At 39.3% G+C, this 25,043-nt stretch overlaps 1 protein-coding gene across 1 annotated transcript; it reads left to right on the top strand.

Moving 5' to 3' along the window:
- The first annotated feature begins 368 nt into the window (after positions 1-368).
- LOC127534344 (uncharacterized) lies at positions 369-3,583 on the top strand. Its single transcript, XM_051949304.1, has 2 exons — positions 369-2,520; positions 2,625-3,583. Exons 1-2 carry the CDS (start codon positions 2,286-2,288, stop codon positions 3,353-3,355), a joined length of 966 nt encoding a protein of 321 aa, XP_051805264.1. The 5' UTR covers positions 369-2,285; the 3' UTR covers positions 3,356-3,583.
- The last annotated feature ends 21,460 nt before the right edge of the window (positions 3,584-25,043 follow it).

Genomic DNA, 25,043 nt, shown 5'->3' with positions numbered 1-25,043 from the left:
GAGATGTTTGTGGCTGCAGGTGTTAATACGCTGCATGCCACACTGAGGAATTCTATGTATAAGTTTATATGTCGACTGAATAACTCAGAGAACAGCATAATTATGGCATTGACTAACATCAAATTTAGCACTACACGCTATCTGTCCAAGATATGGAAGCATTGGTATAGTAATCTGCTCTTAGGTAATTGACTTTTTGTTTTTTTAATTGTTCATTGTGTATATGTTGTTTTATTTTTTATGTACTGTTTTTGCTCTTATCTGGACCACTGTGTCTGTAATAAAGTTTATATATAATATATATATATATATATATATATATATATATATATAACTGCTATTTCTCAATATTTTTTGTACAGGTGGCTTTGTTCTGTGGATGACAAGCCTGGCCTGAAAAAAATGATGCTGGAAATGCCGGAGAAAAGATGGAAGGATGACCAGGCTAAATATGGGCATGTTGCAGTCATGTTAGATTCCATGGCCATAAGAAAACATGTGCAATATAATCCGCACAACCAGTCAATGTCTGGTTTTGTAGACTTGGGTGATGGAAACAATGAGACTGATGTTGCTACTGAGGCGCTTGTGTTCCTGGTGGTTGGCCTTCAAGGACATTGGAAGGCTCCCATTGCATATTACCTGACGAAGACTCTGTCTCCAGACACACAAAGGGTCCTTCTCACTCATGCTTTGGAGGAGCTGCATGCATGGGGTATTCAGGCGGTATGTGTCACAATGGATGGCCATGCTACAAACATCAGCATGTGCAATCAACTTGGTTATGAGCTGAGGGGTAACCCACAAGAACCACTTAAAACCAGTTTCCCACATCCGTCGACTGGTGACCAAGTATTTATAATGATGGACGCATGCCACATGCTGAAGTTGGCACGTAATATGTTGTAGGTAAATTATTATTGTTGTATACCTATTTGTACAAGTTATGTTATTTTTGTGTGCACATTTATTACTGGATGTGAAGATCAAAATTGTGCTGTTTGTACTTGTTTGAGCAGTGACCAATTCTTTCTCTGCAGTCATACAGTCCGATTGCCTCTACCTGTGGACAGATAAATTGGAGATACATTGATCAGCTCAATGATGTGCAAAAAAAAGATGGACTGCATGCTGCAAATAAAATTACAGACAAGCATGTCCACTTTGAGAACCAGAAGATGAAGGTTTCCCTAGCCGCACAAACACTGAGTCGCTCAGTGTCAGTGGCTCTCCGCACAATGCGAGATCTTGGGTACTCTCAATTAAGAGACTGTGAGGCAACAGCAGATTTCATCGAGGTAATTCCCTAATAATTCTGATTGCATCATAGGTTTTTTTCATAAACATAAGGTTTTTCGATATTTAACTGACATGACATTTATATGCCACTATTTTTTTTATAGATGATTGACAGTCTCTTTGATATTATGAATGGACGCAATCCTCGTGCCAAAGATTTCAAAGCTCCTTTCGGTGCTTTGAATTTGATAGAGAGGAAAGCATTTTTGTCAAGAGCCAGAGAGCACTTGCTCACTTTGGCGACAAAAAATGGAACACCCCTCCACCGCTCAAAGAAGTGTATTAAAAAAGAGCATTAAAGTTGAAAGTTCGAGAAAGTTACTGCATGAGTTCATTGAAACAGTTCCAGTTTTTGTTCCATGCATCAAGTTCATAAGATGCCTCATTCTCTATCAGGTTCATATGATACAGTGCATTTTCTTTTTGTTTTGTCTGCCAACATGACGCTCTTTAATTACAATGTTTTTCTGTGTCCAGCTGTATTTGTCAAAATTAACGTGTATTCAGTGTTTTTCAGGTCCCAGATGCATATATATCAATTTTTTCCCCCCAACATTAAGATTTGTCTGTGTCAGAAAGAGAGCTTGCATGTAGGAGGGATGTTGTTGTTTTCTGCCGCTTATCCTGGTCCGGGTCGCAGGGCCAGCAGCTTCAGGAAGAAGGCCCAGATCTCGTGTTCCCAAGCCAGGCGAGAGATATAATCTCTCCACCTGGTCCTGGATCGGCCAAGAGGCCTCCTCCCGGTCGGACATGTCTGGAACACCTCTAACAGGAGGTATCCAGAAGGCATCCTGACCAGATGCCAGGGCCACCTCAGCTGACTCTGGTCAAAAAAAAAAAAATTCTGTTCTGGTTAAAATTTAAATCTGCAGTTTTGTTTTCATCTGAATTGTCTTGTATTAAGTGTGTTGCAGGTCCTAGATGCTTCTAAATGGGTATGTATTACACAACATCATGTACATGTAAGTCAAAATGGTAAGTATTGCATGTGTTCGTGCATGTGTTCTTGTTCTCAAGTTTTTATCTGCTCTGGTAGCTGCTTTTCCTTCTCTGAGTTTGCACCCAAGAAATGCAACTTTTTGTCTGCCATTGAATTTGTCATTAACATCGACACATTGATGGTAATGATTCCAGAGCTCCTCCAAGTTCAGCGGTATGTTCTAACATACAGATTTAGCCACGATCACTTGGAGCTCCTGTTTAATTCCATCAGAGCATCGGGTAGGCTCTTTTAATGAAATTAATTCAGAAAATTTACTTAACGAATCTTTATATTTTATGTCATGTGAGTAATGCATGTATTGTCTGCCTGTTTTACATGCAAGGTGGCTGGAATAATAACCCCTCTGCGAGCCAGTTCCAGGCCATTTTCCGCCGCTTGATGGTTCGATGTGGTGTGTCACCCAGTGAGACTGGCAATGTTGCAGCCCAAGATCAGACTGTGTCCCTAGCTGCAGTAGAGATGTCCTCTCCAGAAACAGCTGAAGAACATCCATCTCCATTTGCAAACATTTCGGCCGTTGTGACAGATCACAGTTACCTGCCCACTCGGTTCGGGGAGCTGGTAGAAAATGCCCTTGTCTACATCGCAGGATTTGTGGTCCGGCAGATTCTGCAAAAGCTGTCCTGCGATATATGCCATGCTAGCTTGGTCAGAGATGCTGTACTGTCATCATTTGATGAAAACTACCACCTGCTGACACTGAAAAACCGTGGTGGCCTTGTGATTCCATCACAAGGTACTATGAAGGTGTTGAGAGCTGCAGAGAGGGTCATCCGGCAAGCATCAACAAGGCAGGCACCAAAGTTGTCAACAGTCACCTACATTGTCCGGGAGGAGGTTGGAACAGAGGACGTTTTTCATCTTAGGGAACACATTGAGGAGCAACAGTTTGGCATCGACAACCACCATTTTACACTGTTGTCATTAGTTGTGTCTGTGTTTCTGAAGATAAGGCTGCAGCACAAGGCAAAACTCACCTCTCTGGAGCTGCAGAAAGGGAGCACAAGGAAAAAAACACCAAAACTGTCCTCTTTCAAGGCTTTTAGGGCCTGAGCAAATGGATGTAAATATGTAGTTTAGGTGCTGATTGTGTCATGTACAAAAATAATAGTTTTGGCGTTACAGTACTTGTTTGTTCACAGTGTATATGACAACAAATTGAATATCATCTCATCTGTTCTTGTGTTTAACTTGAAAGTGTGAAATTTTTTGATATGTAGGCAATATATTTGTGTGTATTTCTTCATTTTTCCAATTATTAAAATAGACAGTCTCCTTCTATATGACATTATATTTATTATGACGTGTATATAAATAGATAAATAGATATATAAAATTAAACTAAATAAAATATAATCAAAATATATATTAAATTAGCCGATTAAAACTGCCAGTTATTAATAATCATTGAGAAATAGGAGGAACCTAGCTCTAAACCAAGATATATCCTTGATTAATTATTATACTACGGCATCTACAGCCGCTGCCGGCATCTTCTAAAATATTATTTTATTTGTTATAAGTATTTGAAAACGCCAAAAATTGTGGCCTCTATCATGCCTCTTTGAATGACGTTTGCAGATAAAAAAATTGCGTAGTATTGAGCGAACTATGATTCATTTAATGCGCTGAGACTTCATTGCGCCGGTTAAACAGCGGTGTAGAGTGAGGCGGGCGACCGGACCAAGATGGCGGCCGCATTTCTCGACAGCGCCCAGTCGTGGTAGCGGCTGATGCTGGGTCTACTCTTTATTATGTCTATGGTGACAGTGTCACAGTTATCCACCACACTCACGCATGCTCACTTGGCTTGGGGCGATATCGATATCGCCCCTCTGGGCATCAGATTCGACGACGCTGATTGGATAAATTTCTGTTGCTATGTCTGCTCTGCCGCACTAGAGGGGCAGTTTCTCCCCTGCCCCAGCAGCTCAGCAGAGATGAGCAGGAAACTATTTTCCCCGAAAATTCTATTTAATATTTTGTACATGACATGTAATTGCGAATTTAAACACGCATGGTGCTAAAAATAAAAATAACTGATTGTTGTTTATTTTAAAAAATATTTACTTTAAAAATGAAAAATCAAAAACACCGGGGGGGGGGGGGGGGGGGGGGGGTCAGTAGGGTCACGGGGGGTGCTGGAGCCTATCCCAGCTGACTCGGGCAAAGGCAGGGGACACCCTGGGCAGGTCGCCAGTCTGTCGCAGGGGGCTCTATATCAATAACACTGAATTGAATTATCCTGAATAAGACTCATTCGCACACATTGGTTAGTTGGAGAAGGACTTCTATGGATGCTTTTGATAAACTGAAGACCCAAACGACAGTAAAAAGACTGAAACTCACAAGAAAGGAAGCCACCTACACAAAGATAGCACGTTTCTGCTGATATTTAGGGAATATAAATTGCTGCAAAAGATCTGACAACAAATCTGAAAGCGAGGACTCTCTAATCTCTGAATCAAACAGAACTGGATACGTCACAGAAGAAGGACACCAGTCTTCTTTAGCATAAATGTATTCAAAGTCAAAGTCACATTTGTTTTTAAAACACATTTGAAAGCAGCAGGAGTTACAAACTAAAAAAAAAAGAAAACACAATGACTAAATGACAGAACTAAAAAAAAACTATGTAATTAAATAATTACTATATATGTATCTGACAAAGCCTATTGATCTTTTCAATCCTGTTTTTTCCCACAAGTTATTGTTCCAAATACTGGTAATATCTAGTAATCAGCTTTAATTATTAATGCCATTATTAGTGATAGTTTTGAATGATGCATGTTATGAACCAGCTTAATGGAGTAAAGGATATCCAAGGAAGCTAACCCAGATGCTTTTTAGTAAAACAGAGACAGCTGACAAAAACCAAAGCCACTTGAGGCAAATTGCAAGAGAAAAAAACACATATATGTGCTCTTTTTTTTTTTACTTCTTTTTAATTGTATTGCATTGTATTGTATTGTATTTTTAAATCAAAGAGATAAATACAGCCATGGCCATAAATTTGGACACAGCATGACTTACTATGTCTGTTTTGATGTCTATTACAGAACATAACTAATATTTTTTGACAGCACCAGTTTAATTAGTCAACAAATCAACAAGGGATATAATATTATCAATAAATTCCAACAACTGGAACAACTTTGTTCCCAAAACATAATATTAGAAGAGAATAACAAAAAAATGCAGTACTTTCACAACCGAATTTGGTAAGAATAACAAAATGACACCAAACTCTTTTGATGATTTTTTAAATATGAAACTTAATATAGTTCTCAGGAGTTGTGTACTGTATTGTACGTGACAATTTTGTGGTATTTTCTAAGATTCACAAGCGTCATGGTACTTGTGTCCAAACTTATGGCCATGGCTGTATAACCATAAAAGAACCTTATGTTGCGACTAACCATTCTTAGAAGAAACCATAAATAAAAATGAACCCTCACTACACCCACCTCACTGAAAGATAACAGAGTCAGACCAGCTCTTAGGAGCACTAGAAATAGAAATGCTGAGTGTGTGTTCACTCAGTCTCAAGGTAATGGTAAGTACCTTAGTACCAATGAAGCACGTTTCCATTACAGTCATGATGTGATGTTTGCCAGCCATCTGTCCATCTGTTTTTAACAGCCTCATCTGTTGTCAAGCTAGAAACCTCTCAGGAGACCAAACATAAGAACCGAAACACAACAAGGACGGTTAAACACAGGAGCTGCAGGCGTAACAAGTAAAATCACAGATAAACACTGATTAACACACCAGCAAAGAGCCTGTTTATAACTCACCACAATGATGCACCAACAGGAGCGCGAGGTTTCCTCAAATAGTCGCTGCATCTGGCAACTTGGCCGCTCGAATTCTTCCCACAACTTGTTTTAGATCGGAAAAAAAACACCAAAAACGAGGACAGAAAACTTCCTGTATGCTACTTGTTTTCTACTGTTCATTCACTCTGTGCTCCGACTTCTTCCAGACCACCTTGGTTTGAATCAAGGTTTTGCTTTGAGGTAAGCAGGTCATCTGATGCATCGTTCTGATTCTTGGTTAAAATTTGATGTGGTTGCAGAATTTTATCGGCATGCAGATCAAATCAGTATCAAAGGGTTTTTAAAAAAAATTTCACTCCCTGTCCTTTACATTTTAAAACTGTGTGCAAAACTCTGCGATTGGTTCATGTATAATAAATCTATAAGGAAAGCTTTTAGAAGAAACGTAATTAAAGCTGACGTATGGACGTTGACAAAGTTGTATGAAACCTCTGACCTAAAGTGCTGATTGTAATTTTGTTTTCTTTAAATTAAGTCTTTAGCTGCTTCTTCTCTAAAACGAAAGTATATAATAGAATCCATTCTACAATGCAGGAGGATACAAGAGGATTATTCTTATTGTAAGAAATGAAATACCTCTACTGTACATCTTAAATATCTTATTAGAATTACTGTGACTGTCTACAAAAGATGGTAAAATGTAGCAAAGGAGAGTATTTTGGTATGAAAACCAACACTTTTAAAACAAACAAAGCAGCTATAAAAAATGTGTGAAAAATAAAAGTGAAAGTGTACAGACCTGACTGAAGGGAGGAGCTGCTCCTCTCTTCTTTAAAATGGCGCTTTTTAAAAAAAAAATGTACAAGGCTGACCTCTAGTGGCTGAACTGAATGTTGCATCAAGTCACAAAAATACTCATCAGCTATTAGATAGATAGATAGATACTTTAGTAAGCCAGAGGGAAATTTAAGTGTTCAGCAGCTTACATACAACAATAACAAACCAAAAAGACAAAACAGGCAGGTTAGTACCAAGATTAACATTAACATTAAAGGTTAGTATACACTCTAAAAAACTTGCTGTACAATACTATAAACAAAACACTTCTAATTTTAAAATCTATAGAAATACTAAATATATTAAAAGTCAATATACAGTATTCACACATTTCAAGGCCCAGTGACTTAAAATGAATTATTTAATAAAAGCAATTTAATTTCAATTTATGAATCCACTTGGTGGAAAAATTATCAGACGAGAGAACATTTGCACACAGATTATACTGGCAGTATAGTTTTTTTTTTTTTCAAAGAAGACAAAGAAAGTCAAAAGGTGAGTAAAAAGATGTTGTACAGCCTGACACTGTGTTTGTTTGAATTCTTAGTGCATACATTTATTTGCTAAACTACTCTCAAAAAGTCTTCCAAACTAAACAAATGACAAATAAAAAAGAAAATATTAAATATGTACTCAAACTATAGAAAATATCTGCAATGATCTAATAGTAAATATGAATAACAACAGACAGTCCCTCCAGGAATCTGCGATGTTGCGATCACACCAATTCATGCAAATTCAACTCTCGCAAAGTCTGTGCGACTTTGCAATTTTGTCCAATCACTGCATCTTTTCCAAATTTTGGCCAGCCTACCATGGCTTCCACCAATCATAGCAGTCCCCAGCGCAAATGTAATGCACGTACGTCACCGAATTCACTTCTTTGTTTATGGTTTGAACATCCAGGCATGTGTGATTCTAATGTCTCTCATTCACCAACAAAAACTACTGCTGAAGACCATGAAAAAAATCCCTGATGTTCTTCAGGAAAGCGGAGGTAAACTGTTTTACACCCATACAATATTGTGGTGGAATACAGAAAAAAAAAATCATTGACTGATGACAAACACTTCTCTACCGCGAAACATATGAGGAGAATGGCTGAAATGAGCGGACCACAAACCAGACAAATCACCATGACTGTTGCATCCAAATCTGTTGTGAGCACTGAAAGAATGAAGAATGAATGAATGAAAGAATGCAATTGTTAGATTAATTATTCCACCAAAGAACACGGTGGAGTTATGTGACGATCGGAACACGTGAATCCTTCCTCTGTTAGCAACATTACCCAAAAGTGGACCAACAGATTTGGATGAAATTTTAAAGAAAGGGCAGAAATGACACAAGGACCAAGTGATTACATTTTTGCAGTGATGCGGCTTCTAGTGTGGATCCACAAATTTGTTAAGGATTTCCCATTGAGGTAGTGGCAAAGTGACAGCAAGTGAACACTCCTTCAGTGACCTGCTGATGATCACATCGTTGTGATCCTACTACAAATCCTCCACTGTGGATGTATCGACAATGATACAAGAAACAACTGATTAAATTGTGGGGGGGTTTCTGAGTCCCATCAATTCGCGCTCCTGCTACATATTCAGTCACATGATTGGGTAGCCGTACATAACTTTTAAACTTTACTTTCAAATGTACACAGGCATAACACATAACACTTAATTTTGACCGTTTTTCATCAACACCCATTTTTCTTGGCTAAAGCCTGAGAACCATCATTTTTAAGCACTCAGCTGAGAACTCCAGAGATCTGCTGGACCAGGTCTTTGCTTAGAACCGATCAACCCGCGGCAGGACATCTAGGCCACCACAACGACGATGCACCGCTCCGAACCCGCAGGTCCAGACCGTGTGCTGCGAATCTGAAGGCCTCGCAAGTCCCAGCCCCATGACGGTTCACTTCAATAACTCCAGCTGAGTTTGCTCTGATTCCATTCTATGGGTGATGTACTAACCGCTTGGTCATTTAATTCACTTCATCAATTTATTCTTTTACAAATCATTAGAATTCTTAATCCAAATTACCGGTTACCTCGTCAGGTTAGCTCTGGCTAATCCTCACCATATTTCCTTCTCTCTCACACCTACTTCCACATCTCTCACACATGCACACACCACACACACACTCCCACATTCCACGCACACACGTAGTCCTGCACACACACACACACACACACCATATCTACATTGTACATAGTTCACTTGTCATTATTTTCATAGAATAGTTAATAAATACCTCATTATAGACCAAATTACAGTCTTGTGTTTCTTTGTGTAGAATGTGGTCAATTTAAACGAGGATTCAAGACTTTTTGATATGAGATTGATCAAAATTTTTATGAATATTAATTTTTTTTATTAAAATTAATATTTTTCCCTAGAGATCTAGGGTGGTGCCCCAATTATTAATAACGAGAGCAATAAATCATAACGTAGTACCGCTACAACACCATCAGACACTCTTTGTGAGAACTTTGCAGACCACTTCAGAACCAAGATCAAGGACATCAGATCCAGCCTTTTATCCCACCAAGTTTTACTTGTTAACACATCGGATCTGCTGTCCTTGGCTGAGGAAACCCTGGAGAGTTATGCCCTGGTTGATGCAAGGACACTTGGTCGAGCTTTCTCCCAAGTAAACCCAACAACCTGCCTTTTAGATCCTATTCCCACACCACTCTTAAAATCATTTTATGGATTCTTTGAGGAACAATTTTTAAACATAATGAACTGCTCTCTTCAGACAGGTGTCTTCCCCACTGCCTTTAAAACGGCGGTGGTGAAGCCCCACCTGAAGAAGAGCAGTCTAGACCCTAATGTTCTTAATAACTACCGTCCTGTATCCAACTTACCGTTCTTAAGTAAAATTTTAGAAAAACTGGTTCTTAACCAAGTCAGTGACTTTTTAAACAGAATTAACATTTTAGAAACATATCAGTCTGGTTTCAGGATGAACCACAGTACAGAGACAGCACTTTTAAAGATTTTAAATGATATCAGGTGGAATTTAGATAATAAAAAACTAACAGTGTTGGTTCTACTGGATCTCAGTGCCGCTTTTGATACACTAGACCATCATATCTTATTAAACAGACAGACACCTGGTTGGCCTCTCTGGTACTGTGCTTAACTGGTTCAACTCTTATCTTTCAGACCGATGTTTTTATGTAAGTATGGATACGTGTTCCTCAGGAACCCATGAAATTAGGTGTGGGGTTCCCCAAGGGTCAATTTTAGGTCCCATTCTTTTTAATCTTTATATGCTTCCTCTTGGGGACGTCATCAGGAGACACGGCATCAGTTTCCATAGCTACGCTGATGATACACAGCTGTACATTGCCGTGTCTCCTGATGACACAGGGCCAATTGATACTCTTTTAATGTGTATTTTAGACATTAAGTCATGGATGGCAGCGAACTTCCTACAGCTCAACCAGGACAAAACTGAGGTTTTAGTTATAGGTCCTGAAGGTCAGAGAGAGAAACTTTTACTTAAATTACAAGTTTTTAAACCAGCAGAATTTGTAAAAAACCTGGGCGTTATTTTTGACTCTGAGCTGAATTTTATCCCACATATTAAAAACATAACAAAGATAGGTTTTTATCATCTTAAGAATATAGCCAGAGTCCGCCCATTTCTCTCTCAGGCCAGCATGGAGGTGCTAATGCATGCTTTTATCTCTTCTCGTTTAGACTATTGTAATGCCCTGCTCTCTGGTCTTCCCAAAAAGAGTATTTTTAATCTTCAGCTTTTACAAAACTCAGCCGCACGCGTGCTGACAAGGACCAGGGGGCGGGAGCATATTACACCAGTTTTAAAGTCGCTGCATTGGCTCCCCGTCCGTTTCAGGATCGATTTTAAGGTCCTTTTATTAGTTTTTAAATGTCTTAATGGCCTTGCGCCTTCTTATTTGTCCAATCTCCTTTTAACATACCAACCCTCGCGGACCCTGAGGTCCTCTGGCAGCGGACTCTTAATTACACCGCTTTTAACTGATCTTTTTAGCCTTCTTATATTCTGTTGTTCTTATCATTCCTTATTTATCATCTTATGTATTTTAAGGTTTTTTACTTCCCATTATTTAGTTATTAGCACATTTATTTATTTGTTTATTTTATTCTTTCAACTCCAGTGTTTCCTCAGGGGGGTCCTCCACACTGGGGGCTGTGTCTGGTCTGCTGCTGGGGGTGTTGTCCTCGGGTCTCCTCGGCTCGGCTAGTTGAGGGGCTCCCTTCCTCGGTGTGGGGTCCCTGTGTCTGTCGTGGTCGGGGAGTCTGGGTGCCGGCGCCTCCGGCGGGCACGGCCTGGAGCTCCTCCCAGTGTGGACGGCCCCAATGGAGGCGTTTTCCACAATTGTCAGTGCCACGCCATGTCTTCCTATAGCCATTGGTGACTGTGTGTGTGTGTGTGTGTGTGTGTGTGTGTGTGTGTGTGTGTGCGTGCAGTTGTGTACCTATAAGGAGGGAGGGCGGGATGGGTATTCTTATTTTAAATGTTTTTAAATGTTGTACAGCACTTTGAGCTGCTTTTATTGTATGAAAAGTGCTTTATAAAGTTTGATTTGATTTGATTTGATTTGAAAACTCTTAACACAGCCTGCATTTCCATCATGCATCTCAGCTAAACAGTGAATCTCATCCCCAAACTGTTTCTCATCAACAAAACACTTCATACATGATTTAAAATAAGCTCATCCAACCACAACACTAGAAAATAGTCTCACTTTGGAAACAAATCCTGTCACTCTTCGCACGCTGAATTACAAAATACTAACAACAGAGAGCATTACATGAAATTAATTGTGATCTTTCAAGTTTGAATGATTTCTTTTTAGATAAATCAGTATTTTATCATAAAATAAGATCTTTGCATTTGAGTGTTCTAAATTATTGTACAGCCATGGCCATAAGTTTGGACACAGCATGACTTACTATGTCTGTTTTGATGTCTATTACAGAACATAACTAATATTTTTTGATAGCACCAGTTTAATTAGTCAACAAATCAACAAGGGATATAATATTATCAATAAATTCCAACAATTGGAACAACTTTGTTCCCAAAACATAGTATTAGAAGAAAATAACAAAAAATGCAGTACTTTCACAACAGAATTTGGTAAGAATAATAAAATGACACCAAACTCTTTTGATGTTTTTTTTAAAATATGAAACTTAATATAGTTCTCAGGAGTTGTGTACTGTATTGTAAGTGACAATTTTGTGGTATTTTCTAAGATTCACAAGCGTCATGGTACTTGTGTCCAAACTTATGGCCATGGCTGTAATATATTGCAACAAGAATGAATTGGGAATGTAGTAGTTTACTTCAACAACATTGACGTATTTTCTCTGTGCCTTTGCATCGGTACTTTGGGACCTTAGAAAAAATAATGTCTCCTTTTTATGGTTTCTGATGAGGCCAAACACAGATTACCTGAATCAGGTTTCAGCTGACAACTGCACTCAGCTGAGTGTAATTACCTAATCTTTTCATTTATTTTAATTTTCAATATTTTGAAATGATTTTCAATAGATTTCAGTGTGACTGCAGCAGAAATTCCCCATGTTTTTCTCCCCATCATTCTGTTTTGATTGTGGTTTTAACTGTTTTGAACACAGTGTGTTAGCATTTGAACAATGTGCTGTAAAGGTCTAGTGTTTTGCAGGTGATGAACTAGTAACTGAGAAAAGAGTTCATGAATTTTGGTGACTGTGGTCACTGAATGCATTTTGTGTGAAAGCAATGGAAAATGATTCACAGTTCAGTCCACATGGACTTCTGTTTTGCAGGCTGTGTTAAGAGTTTTGAACATGTGACTTCAGTTTCAACCAATGCGTGATAGCAATCGGAAAAAAAACTGTAATGAAAGAAAATTTTATAAATGAAAATAATTGTTTGCATAATTATTCACCCCCTTTTTAATTTAATGGTCTAATTCAATAGAGGCCCATCAAATTGTTGCCAACAGTCTCACAATTAGTGAAATGAAGATCACCTGAGTGGTGTGGGTGTGTTTCAAGTGATTGAGTTGTAAAACACCTGTGTCTGAAGGGTCCAGAGAGTGGTTGATCAGTATTCCTGGCTACCATTACACCATGAAGACAGAAGAACACTCTAAGCAACTCAGGGAAAGGGTTATTGAGAAGTACAACTCAGGGGATGGTTACAAAAAGATTTCCAAGGCACTGAACATCCCCCAGAGTTCAGTGAAATCAATTATCAAGAAATGGAAGGAATATGGCACTTGTGTGAATGTGCCTAGATCAGGCCGCCCTCGTAAACTGAGTGACCGTGCAAGTAGGAGACTAATGAGCAGAGGCGTGCAGGGGCAACATTTCAGCCCGGGGGAAATAGTACTATAACGGCCTACAGACCCCACATGTGCTGATAGCTCAACAGATTGAGCCTCTGCCTTTGGTGCGGTGGTTGTGAGTTTGAGCGCAGCTTGTGGCATTTTGCCGCCGTTCTTCGACATTTTCTCAAAGTGCTGTCTTACTAACGACACAGAAGCATATGAGAAAAGCAGGCGTGCAGCACCAATGCTAAACTTTGATCTCAAGTAGAGGGCCACAAAATATCATCCCACGGGCCGCAGTTGGCCCGCGGGCCGCGAGTTTGAGACCCATGATTTAAAGCATTATTATTATTATTATTATTATTATTATTATTTTATGACTGGAGCGGCCCAACAATAAAGCGGCCCACCGGGGATATCCGCGGTGTTCCCGATTACCCAGCACGCCATTGCTCGTGAGAGAAACCACCAAGACCCCTACAATTACTCTGAAGGAGATACAAGCTTCAGCTGCTGAGATGGGAGAGACTGTGCATGTAGCAACTGCTGCCCGGGTTCTTCACCGGTCAAAGCTTTATGGGAGAGTGGCAATGTGAAAGCCACTGTTGAAGAAAAGTCATATTAGATCTCGACTAGAGTTTGCCAAAAAGCACGTGGAAGACTCCATGGTCAAGTGGAAGAAGATTCTTTGGTCTGATGAGACCAAAATTGAGCTTTTTGGCCATCAGACAGGACGTCATGTTTGGCGGAAACCAAACACTGCACATCACCAAAAACACACCATCCCCACTGTGAAGCATGGTGGTGGCAGCATCATGCTGTAGGGAGGTTTCTCAGCAACTGGACCTGGAAGGCTTGTAAAGATAGAGGGCAGAATGAATGCTGCAAAATACACTGAAATTCTGGGGTACAATCTTTTTCAGTCTGCAAGAGAACTACGTCTTGGGAGAAGATATATTTTCCAGCAAGACAATGATCCAAAACATACTGCAAAAGCTACACAGGAATGGTTAAAAAGAACCAGGTAAATGTTCTGGAGTGGCCAAGTCAAAGCCCAGACCTCAATCCTATAGAGAATTTGTGGCTGGACTTGAAAAGGGCTGTTCATGCCCGATACCCACGCAACCTGACAGAGCTTGTGCAGTTTTGCAAAGAAGAATGGAGCAAAATTGCAGTGGACAGATGTGTAACACTGATTGAGATCTACAGCCATGGCCATAAGTTTGGACACAGCATGACTTACTATGTCTGTTTTGATGTCTATTACAGAACATAACTAATATTTTTTTGACAGCACCAGTTTAATTAGTCAACAAATCAACAAGGGATATAATACTATCAATAAATTCCAACAATTGGAACAACTTTGTTCCCAAAACATAATATTAGAAGAAAATAACAAAAAAAATGCAGTACTATCACAACCGAATTTGGTAAGAATAACAAAATGACACCAAACTCGTTTGATGTTTTTTTTAAATATGAAACTTAATATAGTTCTCAGGAGTTGTGTACTGTATTGTAAGTGACAATTTTGTGGTATTTTCTGAGATTCACAAGCGTCATGGTACTTGTGTCCAAACTTATGGCCATGGCTGTATCCACACAGACTCACTGCTGTGATTGCAGCCAAAGGTGCATCTATTAAATACTGACTTGAAGGGGGTGAATAATTATGCAAACAATTATTTTCATTTATATAATTTTCTTCAATTAACATTACATTATAGAAATCTGTGTTCACTTTGACATTAAAGAGTTTTTTCCAATAATTTTTTTGTTAAAAAAGCTAAATTTTATTGACCACGATTGATTTATGAAAGCAATAAAAGGGTAAACCATCAAAGGGGGTGAATACTTATTATAGGCACTGTACACTCAGTTGTGTGTAATTACCTAATCTTTTCATTTATTTTAATTTTCAATATTTTGAAATGATTTTCAATAGATTTCAAAGTGGCTGCAGCAGAAATTCCCCGTGTTTTTTTCCCCCATCATTCTGTTTTGATTGTGGTTTTAACTGTTTTGAACACAGTGTGTTAAGCATTTGAAAAATGTGCTGTAAAGGTCTAGTGTTTTGCAGGTGATGAACTTGAAACTCAGAAAAAAGTTCATGAATTTTGGTGAATGTGGTCACTGAATGTATTTTGTGTTAAAGCAATGGAAAGTGATTTGCAGTTCGGTCCACATGGGCTTCTGTTTTGCAGACCGTGCTAAGAGTTTTGAACATGTGACTTCTTCGACCAATGCGTGTTAGCAATTGAAAAAAACTGTAATTGACATGACAACCCGTGACTGTGTGTGTGAATACCAGTGTGCTACGATATGAAATTGCCACTGACGGATATGTCCGAATGTGATTCATTCAATAGTAAATTATCATTTTATGCCTTAAATCTACCAACCACGTCATGATAAACCAGTATCTGGCTGCTTTTAATTTCCCACCATTGTATTCCAGCGTTTGTGTAAATGTGTTGGAGCGTCTTAAAGAATTAGTTTTAGCATAAATATTGTCGCCCTGCAACAGACTGGCGACCTGTCCAGGGTGTCCCCTGCCTTCGCCCGGTTCAGCTGGGATAGGCTCCAGCACCCCCCGCGACCCTAGTGAGGATAAAGCGGTGTACAGAGAATGGATGGATGGATAAATATCGTCAATTAAAATGTTGAAACATGTTCTAAAAGCTGAAACCTGAAAATGCCTCTTTTCAGCAATTGTCACTGTCTCCTGCAATTTCATCGCAACAAATACACATAAAACATCACAACTCACATCGCAATTTTTTAGAAAAGCTGCTGGGAATTCAGGCATTTTAGACCAAAACAAGCTCCAAAAACACCTTCAAAATCCTGGAGGGACTGAATAGAGGTGTATATCCCAGATTTGGACACACGGTTATTTTAAGGATCATTGACTGATTTCTTGTTAGTTTGTCTCTCCACAGTAGATCTGGTAATAAGAAAAGTCTAGCAAACTTATTTCCAACCATCAGTGTCACCAGATGTGATACAGTTAGACGTGTAATGCATCATTGACTACTGGAGACTTTCCTGCAGCTTTTTCTTTTCTTGCATTATTCTTTTCCTTGCTGCTGTAACACTGAAAATTTCACCTCTGCGGGATCAATAAAGGATCTATCTATCTATCTATCTATCTACCTACCTACCTACCTACCTACCTACCTACCTACCTACAGTGGTACAGAAAGTATTCAGACCCCTTTAAATTTTTCACTCTGTGTGTCATTGCAGCCATTTGCCAAAATCAAAAAAGTTCATTTTATTTCTTATTAATGTGCACTCAGCACCCCATCTTGACAGAAAAAAACAGACATGTAGATATTTTTTCAAATTTATTAAAAAGAAAAACTGAACTATCACATGGTCAGAAGTATTCAGACCCTTTGCAGCGACATTCATATTTAACTCACATGCTGTCCATTTCTTCTGATCCTCCTCGAGATGGTTCTGCTTCTTTACTGGAGTCCAGCTGTGTTTAATTAAACTGATTGGACTTGATTAGGAAAGGCACACACCTGTCTATATAAGACCTTACAGTTCACAGTGCATGTCAGAGCAAATGAGAATCATGAGGTGGAAGGAACTGCCCAAGGAGCTCAGAGACAGAATTGTGGCAAGGCACAGATCTGGCCAAGGTTACAAAAGAATTTCTGCAGCACTCAAGGTTCCTCAGAGCACAGTGGCCTCCATAATCCTCAAATGGAAGAAGTTTGGGACGACCACAACTCTTCCTAGACCTGGCCGTCCAGTCAAACTGAGCAATGGTGGGAGAAGAGCCTTGGTGAGAGAGGTAAAGAAGAAGCCAAAGATCACTGTGGCTGAGCTCCAGAGATGCAGTCAGGAGCTCGGAGAAAGTTCCACAAAGTCAACTATCACTGCAGCCCTCCACCAGTCGGGGTTTTATGGCAGAGTGGCCCGACGGAAGCCTCTCCTCAGTGCAAGACACATGAAAGCCCACATACAGCCATGGCCATTAGTTTGGACACAAGTACCATGACGCTTGTGAATCTTAGAAAATACCACAAAATTGTCACTTACAATACAGTACACAACTCCTGAGAACTATATTAAGTTTCATATTTAAAAAAAACATCAAAAGAGTTTGGTGTCATTTTGTTATTCTTACCAAATTCGGTTGTGAAAGTACTGCATTTTTTTGTTATTTTCTTCTAATATTATGTTTTGGGAACAAAGTTGTTCCAGTTGTTGGAATTTATTGATAATATTATATCCCTTGTTGATTTCTTGACTAATTAAACTGGTGCTATCAAAAAATATTAGTTATGTTCTGTAATAGACATCAAAACAGACATAGTAAGTCATGCTGTGTCCAAACTTATGGCCATGGCTGTAGAGTTTGCCAAAAAACACATGAAGGACTCCCAGACTATGAGAAATAAGATTCTCTGGTCTGATGAGACCAAGATTGAACTTTTGTGTTAATTCTAAGCCGTATGTGTGGAGAAAGGCAGGCACTGCTCATCACCTGCCCAATACAATCCCTACAGTGAAACATGGTGGTGGGAGTATCATGTTGTGGGGGTGTTTTTCAGCTGCAGGGACAGGACGACTGGTTGCAATTGAAGGAAGGATGAATGCGGCCAAGTACAGAGATATCCTGGAGGAAAACTTCTTCCAGAGTGCTCAGGACCTCAGACTGGGCCGAAGGTTCACCTTTCAACAGGACAATGACCCAAAGCACACAGCTAAAATAACAAAGGAGTGGCTTCAGAACAACTCTGTGACCGTTCTTGACTGGCCCAGCCAGAGCCCTGACCTAAACCCAATTGAGCATCTCTGCAGAGACCTCAAAATGGCTGTCCACCAACGTTCACCATCCAACCTGACAGAACTGGAGAGGATCTGCAAGGAAGAATGGCAGAGGATCCCCAAATCCAGGTGTGGAAAAACTTGTTGCGTCATTCCCAAGAAGACTCATGGCTGTACTAGCTGAAAAGGGTGCTTCTACTCAATACTGAGCACAGGGTCTGAATACTTATGACCATGTGATATTTCAGTTTTTCTTTTGAAATAAATTTGCAAAAATTTCTACATTTCTGTTTTTTTCTGTCAAGATGGAGTGCTAATTTATTACAGTTTTTCTCAATTGCTAAAACACTAAACTCTATTGTCTGAACCAAATTCTCAGTTGCCTGAACCCACTTATTGAATCAGTCACTCTTTCAGCATAACCGTAAACCCTTTTCACCTGTTTAGACACATCTTGTCAACACATTGTCATTGTGATGCACCTGTGTTGCATAATGGTGAGCACAGATGGCAAAAGTCAAACACAGTTAAAGCTCAGGTGTCACTGGTTGAACACAACAACTCAAAATTGATCACACTTGCGGCTAATGATGTGAGGGTACACATAAGCCCAAGCACTGGTTTGTGAGGCACTACAATGGATAGAAATCTAAGAAGAGGAGCATGGATACGGCAGGCCAGGTTTTTTTTCCCCCGTTGCCTGGCCAGAGAAAATTCTGCTTCACAAGTGCTGGTAAAATTACAGAAAGTGTACATGACTGACTTTTCCCTCTGTTTTGTGTGTGTTTGTTCCAGAGAGTTTTTCAGTTGGATTCTGATGATACACCTGGGGCAATGTTAGTTTTCATAGAGGACTATTGATTTGGGAATGGTTCAATATGAACCCTCAAGGTATTGAGATTTTTCTGCCTCCATATTCTCCCTTTCTGAATCCTATAGAATTCTTCTCTACATGGAGGTGGAAGGTTTATGAGCAGCAGCCATAGTTTGGGAAAATCTTTTGCCATCAATGGTCTTGACATGTGGTGATGTTTCTGTTGATGCATGTTAGGGCTGGATCAGACACACTAGGTCCTTCTTTCCAGAGAAAATGTGGCCTGTGATGTAGATGAAGTCCTGTGGCCTGACCCAGTACAGAGAAATGATGCTGTGGCAGAGTAATGCACTTCTTTTCTTTGGACTTCATTTGTATATTTTTGTGCTTTATTTTTATGTACAAGTGCTGCATGTAAATGCACAGGATTTCTGTTTTTTTGCAAAATCTTTTTTCTATGTACAAGTGTTACTAATGCCCAGGTATTTTGTTTTGCAACATGCATTTAGCCTAAATAACCATTTATTTCTACTGCTTCGTGTCCTGAGCATTGTGTTTTCCTTTTTTCTATGTAGTGTTTAGTGACTGCTCAGTAGAGTATTTAATTTTGATTGACTTGAGGCATGATTTGACAGCAAAGTTCAGTTTTGAGCACAGATTGAACTGTTTTGGGGTGAAAGTTTGGTTTTGCAAAAAGAGTCAGAGGTTTTGTGAATGTAGCTTGAAAATTGGGTTTTGTGTTCACAGTTTAGGGAAAAGGAGAGCAGCTTTCCAGACATGTGTCTTAGCAATCGAGAAAAACTGTAATTAAATTTCTTGTTTTGCTGCTCTGGTTTAGTTGGCTCATTTGTTTTTGTAACTGTTTTACTAACTTTGCCTTTTATATTGTATTGTTGTCCAAGTTTTATATTTGTTTGCCTACATCTTTTATTTTATTAATGGTACACTGCAAAAAAAGCTGAATTAATATTATAAATATTATTTATTCAACTGTATCTAACAAAGTGAACACATGCACTATTATAAATTAGTATTTTAAAATGGCATTTAAAAGACAATAAAATAGAAAAATATTATATAGACAATGTATGGTATATAATATACAGCTGGATTAAAATGGTATTAATAAATGAAATACAAAATTAGTTTACATAAGTTGTGTGGTTTAATATCCATCCGTCCATTCTCTATACACCACTTTATCCTCATTAGGGTTGCAGGGGGTGCTGGAGTCTATCCCAGCTAACTCGGGCGAAGGCAGGGGACACCCTGGACAGGTCGCCAGTCTGTCACAGGGCTACATATACAGACAAACAATCACACTCACATTCACACCTACGGGCAATTTAGAGTAATCAGTTAACCTCAGCATTTTTTGGACTCAAACCAGGGATCTTCTTACTGCAAGGCCATAGTGCTAACCACTATACCACTGTGCAGCCCATGGTTTAATATGTAATATACAATTATGAATTTGTGTTTTAAAATTGTCTAACAGAAATTAAATAGAAAACATACTTTATAGACAGTGTATGGTATATAATATATAAATTAATAAATGAGTTAAAGGCATCTTTGACTGTCAGGACAAAGTCTGGAGGATAAAAAAAAACAGATAAAACTGCATGTCTGCTGATAGGAGTCAAAGCAAAACCCCAAGTTATTGTAGTCAAACAGCAGCTGATACACGAGTGGTGGTTTGACCTTTTTACTGTGCACCACTGGCAACCCAGTAACCAGCCAGTCACATTCACTGATGTAACAGCTGGACACAACATTCACTGTCACTGAGATCACAGATAGAGACTGTAGCTGAAGTTTGATATATTACACATGACCAAAACCTTATATTGTAACTCCATATTATCAGGATGTCCCAATAACTTTATGAAAAATCTTGAGCTGATACAAAATGCTGCAGCCAGACCTCTGACAGGAACCAGTAACAGAGATCATATTTCTATCATGTTGGATTCCTGTAAAATCCAGGATAGAATTTAGAATCCTGCTTCTGACATATAAAACTCTTAATGACCAAGCTCCATCGTATCTTAAAGACCTTAGTGTACCATATCATCCTAACAGAGAACTTCACTCTCAGACTGCAGTTGAGGATGTTGTGGAAAAATTAATCCACTGCTGTAATAAATCTATGTCTGTGTGTGTATCTGACAGCAGGCCCTTTGCCTTCTGACTGAAATGGTTTACAGATAGCCTGTAGGTTGTTTCCTCTAGGATAACTGCCAGTATCAAAAAATTATTGTTTGGAGATAAGGGTGCAGGTGTTCGGGTGAGAAAACTTGGGGGAGGCTGCCTCCCATGGGGAAAAGTGCCGGCCGCCCACGAGTTTCCAATTAAAATTATTAGGGAGTAAAGATTCGCTCTTTCCTTAAATTGTGCAATACTGGCAGCTGGCAGTGGCAAAAAGAGGGATGGGTTAAGGGCATGAACTGACCCCAGCTCAGAGGGTATAAAAGATTGTATTATCTGACAGTAAGTTCAGAGGGCTTCCGGAACCTCTCTCAGTGTTTTGACCTGTATTAAACAGAATAAACACTTTTGGCATCTGAAGACTTGGCTCCTGGATTCCTTTGATGATTCTATGGTGAGACTTAGATATTTTCAGACCTAGAACTTAGAATTAAATTACAAGTGTTAATACATAGAGTGATCAGGTTAAACATAGATCTTACGTAGTGGGGCAACTGGCCCCCCCTACAAGGACAAATGAAGACAAAAAACTTCCTGTAAGCCACTTGTCTGCTGTTTCTTCACTCTAAGCTCCGATTTCTTCCAGACCACTTTGGTTGGGCTCAGGGTTTTGTTTTGTGGCAGACAGGTCATCTGATGCATCGTTCTGATTCCTGGTTAAAACCAGATGTGGCTGCAGAATCTTATCAGCATGTAGATCAAGTCAGTATCTAAATAATTCTACTTTTTTCAGCTTCCCTGTTTTTCAATCTTCAGAGCTTTGTGCAATATATATACACACGTGGACAAAATTGTTGGTACCCCTCAGTTAAAGAAGGAAAAACCCACAATTCTCACTGAAATCACTTGAAACTCACAAAAGTAACAATAAATAAAAATTTATTGAAAATTAAATAATCAAAATCAGCCATCACTTTTGAATTGTTGATTAACATAATTATTTAAAAAAACAAACTAATGAAATAGGGCTGGACAAAAATGATGGTACCCATAACTTAATATTTTGTTGCACAACCTTTTGAGGCAATCACTGCAATTAAACGATTTCTGTATTTGTCAATGAGCGTTCTGCAGCTGTCAACAGGTATTTTGGCCCACTCCTCATGAGCAAACAGCTCCAGTTGTCTCAGGTTTGATGGGTGTCTTCTCCAAATGGCATGTTTCAGCTCCTTCCACATATGTTCAATGGGATTCAGATCTGGGCTCATAGAAGGCCACTTTAGAATAGTCCAACGCTTTTCTCTCAGCCATTCTTGGGTGTTTTTGGCTGTGTGTTTTGGATGGTTGTCCTGTTGGAAGACCCATGACCTGCGACTGAGACCAAGCTTTCTGACACTAGGCAGCACATTTCTCTCCAGAATGCCTTGATAGTCTTCAGATTTCATCGTACCTTGCACACTTTCAAGACACCCTGTGCCAGATGCAGCAAAGCAGCCCCAAAACATTACTGAGCCTCCTCCATGTTTCACCGTAGGGACAGTGTTCTTTTCTTCGTATGCTTGGTTTTTGAGTCTATGAACATAGAGTTGATGTGCCTTACCAAAAAGCTCCAGTTTGGTCTCATCTGTCCAAAGGACATTCTCCCAGAAGCTTTGTGGCTTGTCAACATGCATTTTTGCAAATTCCAGTCTGGCTTTTTTATGAGTTTTTTTCAGCAGTGGTGTCCTCCTTGGTCGTCTCCCATGAAGTCCACTTTGGCTCAAACAACGACGAATGGTGCGATCTGACACTGATGTACCTTGGCCTTGGAGTTCACCTTTAATTTCTTTGGAGGTTGCTCTGGGCTCTTTGGATACAATTCCAACGATCCGTCTCTTCAATTTGTCATCAGTTTTCCTCTTGCGGCCACGTCCAGGGAGGTTGGCTACTGTCCCGTGGGTCTTGAACTTCTGAATAATATGAGCCACTGTTGTCACAGGAACTTCAAGCTGTTTAGAGATGGTCTTGTAGCCTTTACCTTTAAGATGTTTGTCTATAATTTTTTTTCGGATGTCCTGGGACAATTCTCTCCTTCGCTTTCTGTTGTCCATGTTCAGTGTGGTACACACCTTTTCACCAAACAGCAGGGTGACTACTTGTCTCCCTTTAAATAGGCAGACTGACTGATTATGAGTTTGGAAACACCTGTGATGTCAATTAAATGACACACCTGAGTTAATCATGTCACTCTGGTCAAATAGTTTTCAATCTTTTATAGAGGTACCATCATTTTTGTCCAGGCCTGTTTCATTAGTTTGTTTTTTTAAATAATTATGTTAATCAACAATTCAAAAGTAATGGCTGTTTTTGATTATTTAATTTTCAATAAATTTTTATTTATTGTTACTTTTGTGAGTTTCAAGTGATTTCAGTGAGAATTGTGGGTTTTTCCTTCTTTAACTGAGGGGTACCAACAATTTTGTCCACGTGTGTATATATATATATATATATATATATATATATATATATATATACACTGCTCTAAAAAAATAAAGGAACACTTTTTAATCTAAGTACTGCATCAAGTCAGTCAAATGTGGGATACTGATCTGGTCAAGTAAGTAACAGAGGAGGTTTTTAGTCAGTTTCAGCTGCTTTGGTGTTTATAAAATTAACAACAGATGCACTAGAGGGGTAACAATGAGAAAACCCGCAAAACAGGAATGAGTTTACAGGTGAAGGCCACTGACACTTTATTTCCTTCCTAATCTTTTCTGACTGTTTTTCACTAGTTTTGCTTTTGGCTGGGGTCAGAGTCACTTCTGGTAGCATGAGGCGATACCTGGACCCTACAGAGGTTCCACAGACAGTCCAACTCCTCCAGGATGGCACATCAATGCGTGCCATTGCCAGAAGGTTTGCTGCGTCTCCCAGCACATTCTCAAGCGCATGGAGGAGATTCCAGGAGACAGGCAGTTAGTCTGGGAGAGCTTGACAGGGCTGTCGAAGGTCCTTAACCGATCAGCAGGACAGGTATCTGCTCCTTTGTGCAAGAAGGAACAGCACTGCAATAGCTCTACAAAATGACCTCCAGCAGACCACTGGTGTGAATGTCTCTGATCAAACAATCAGAAAGAGATGTAATGAGAGTGGTCTGAGGGCCCAGCATCCTCTAGTGCCCGCTGTGCTCGCTGACCAGCACCATGGAGCTCAGCTGGCATTTGCCATAGAACACAGGAATTTGCAAGTCCACCACTGGTGCCCTGTGCTTTTCACAGGTTCACCCTGAGCGCATGTGACAGGCATGAAAGGGTCTGGAGAAGCCATGGAGAATGTTATGCTGCCTGTGACATTGTTCAGCATGACTGGTTTGGTGGTGGGTCAGTGATGGTGTGGGGAGGCATATCCATGGAGGGACGCACAGACCTCTACAGGCTGGACAATGGCATTCTGACTGCCTTTAGGTATCAGGATGAAATCCTTTGACCCATTGTCAGACCCTACATTGGTGCAGTGGTCCTGGATTCCTTCTGGTGCACAACAATGCCCAGTCTTCCCATATGAAAAATTCCTGTATGGTTTGTATACAGGAAGCTTCATGTCTTTCTTGTATTCTTAGGATAAAATCAGTCTTATATGTCATGTAAAATATCAAACCGATTATGGCCCCTTTCATATCAGAAACAACATATAAATCACATGTGGGTTTTTCAAATACTTATGTGGATAATATAACCTAAGACATGTGTTTTTTATATGAAAGTTAATATTTTAGATATATGTTACAGATCATTAATTTAGTAAAAGAATACACAAATCTTATATGTGCATATAAGTATTCATATAGAAAAACACTCACATTTAACATCATTATATTGTATATTTTTTCTATATCTCTTAGACTATTTTGGTATGTATTTTGTAGGTAAGGAGTGTGCCAGCTTTCAAATATTTTACAAGGATTTAATATGATCATTTGTAAGTATGTTATATAATTACTACATTTTACATATAAGATCTCTAATATGAAGTATACATGGAATAAAAATACTTATACAAATTTTCTGACAAAA

Source organism: Acanthochromis polyacanthus, chromosome 6 (assembly GCF_021347895.1).
Source record: "Acanthochromis polyacanthus isolate Apoly-LR-REF ecotype Palm Island chromosome 6, KAUST_Apoly_ChrSc, whole genome shotgun sequence".
NCBI classification, from domain to species: Eukaryota; Metazoa; Chordata; class Actinopteri; family Pomacentridae; genus Acanthochromis; species Acanthochromis polyacanthus.
The sequence above is the reverse complement of the archived record's forward strand: the minus strand, read 5'-3'. Positions and strand labels throughout refer to the sequence as shown.

Bases quoted from the DNA above. Each gene is read 5' to 3' on its own strand.
- LOC127534344 (XM_051949304.1), top strand. From the start codon at position 2,286: ATGTGTTCGTGCATGTGTTCTTGTTCTCAAGTTTTTATCTGCTCTGGT. The intron at 2,521-2,624 runs GTAGGCTCTTTT...TTTACATGCAAG, and splicing joins TAATTCCATCAGAGCATCGG to GTGGCTGGAATAATAACCCC.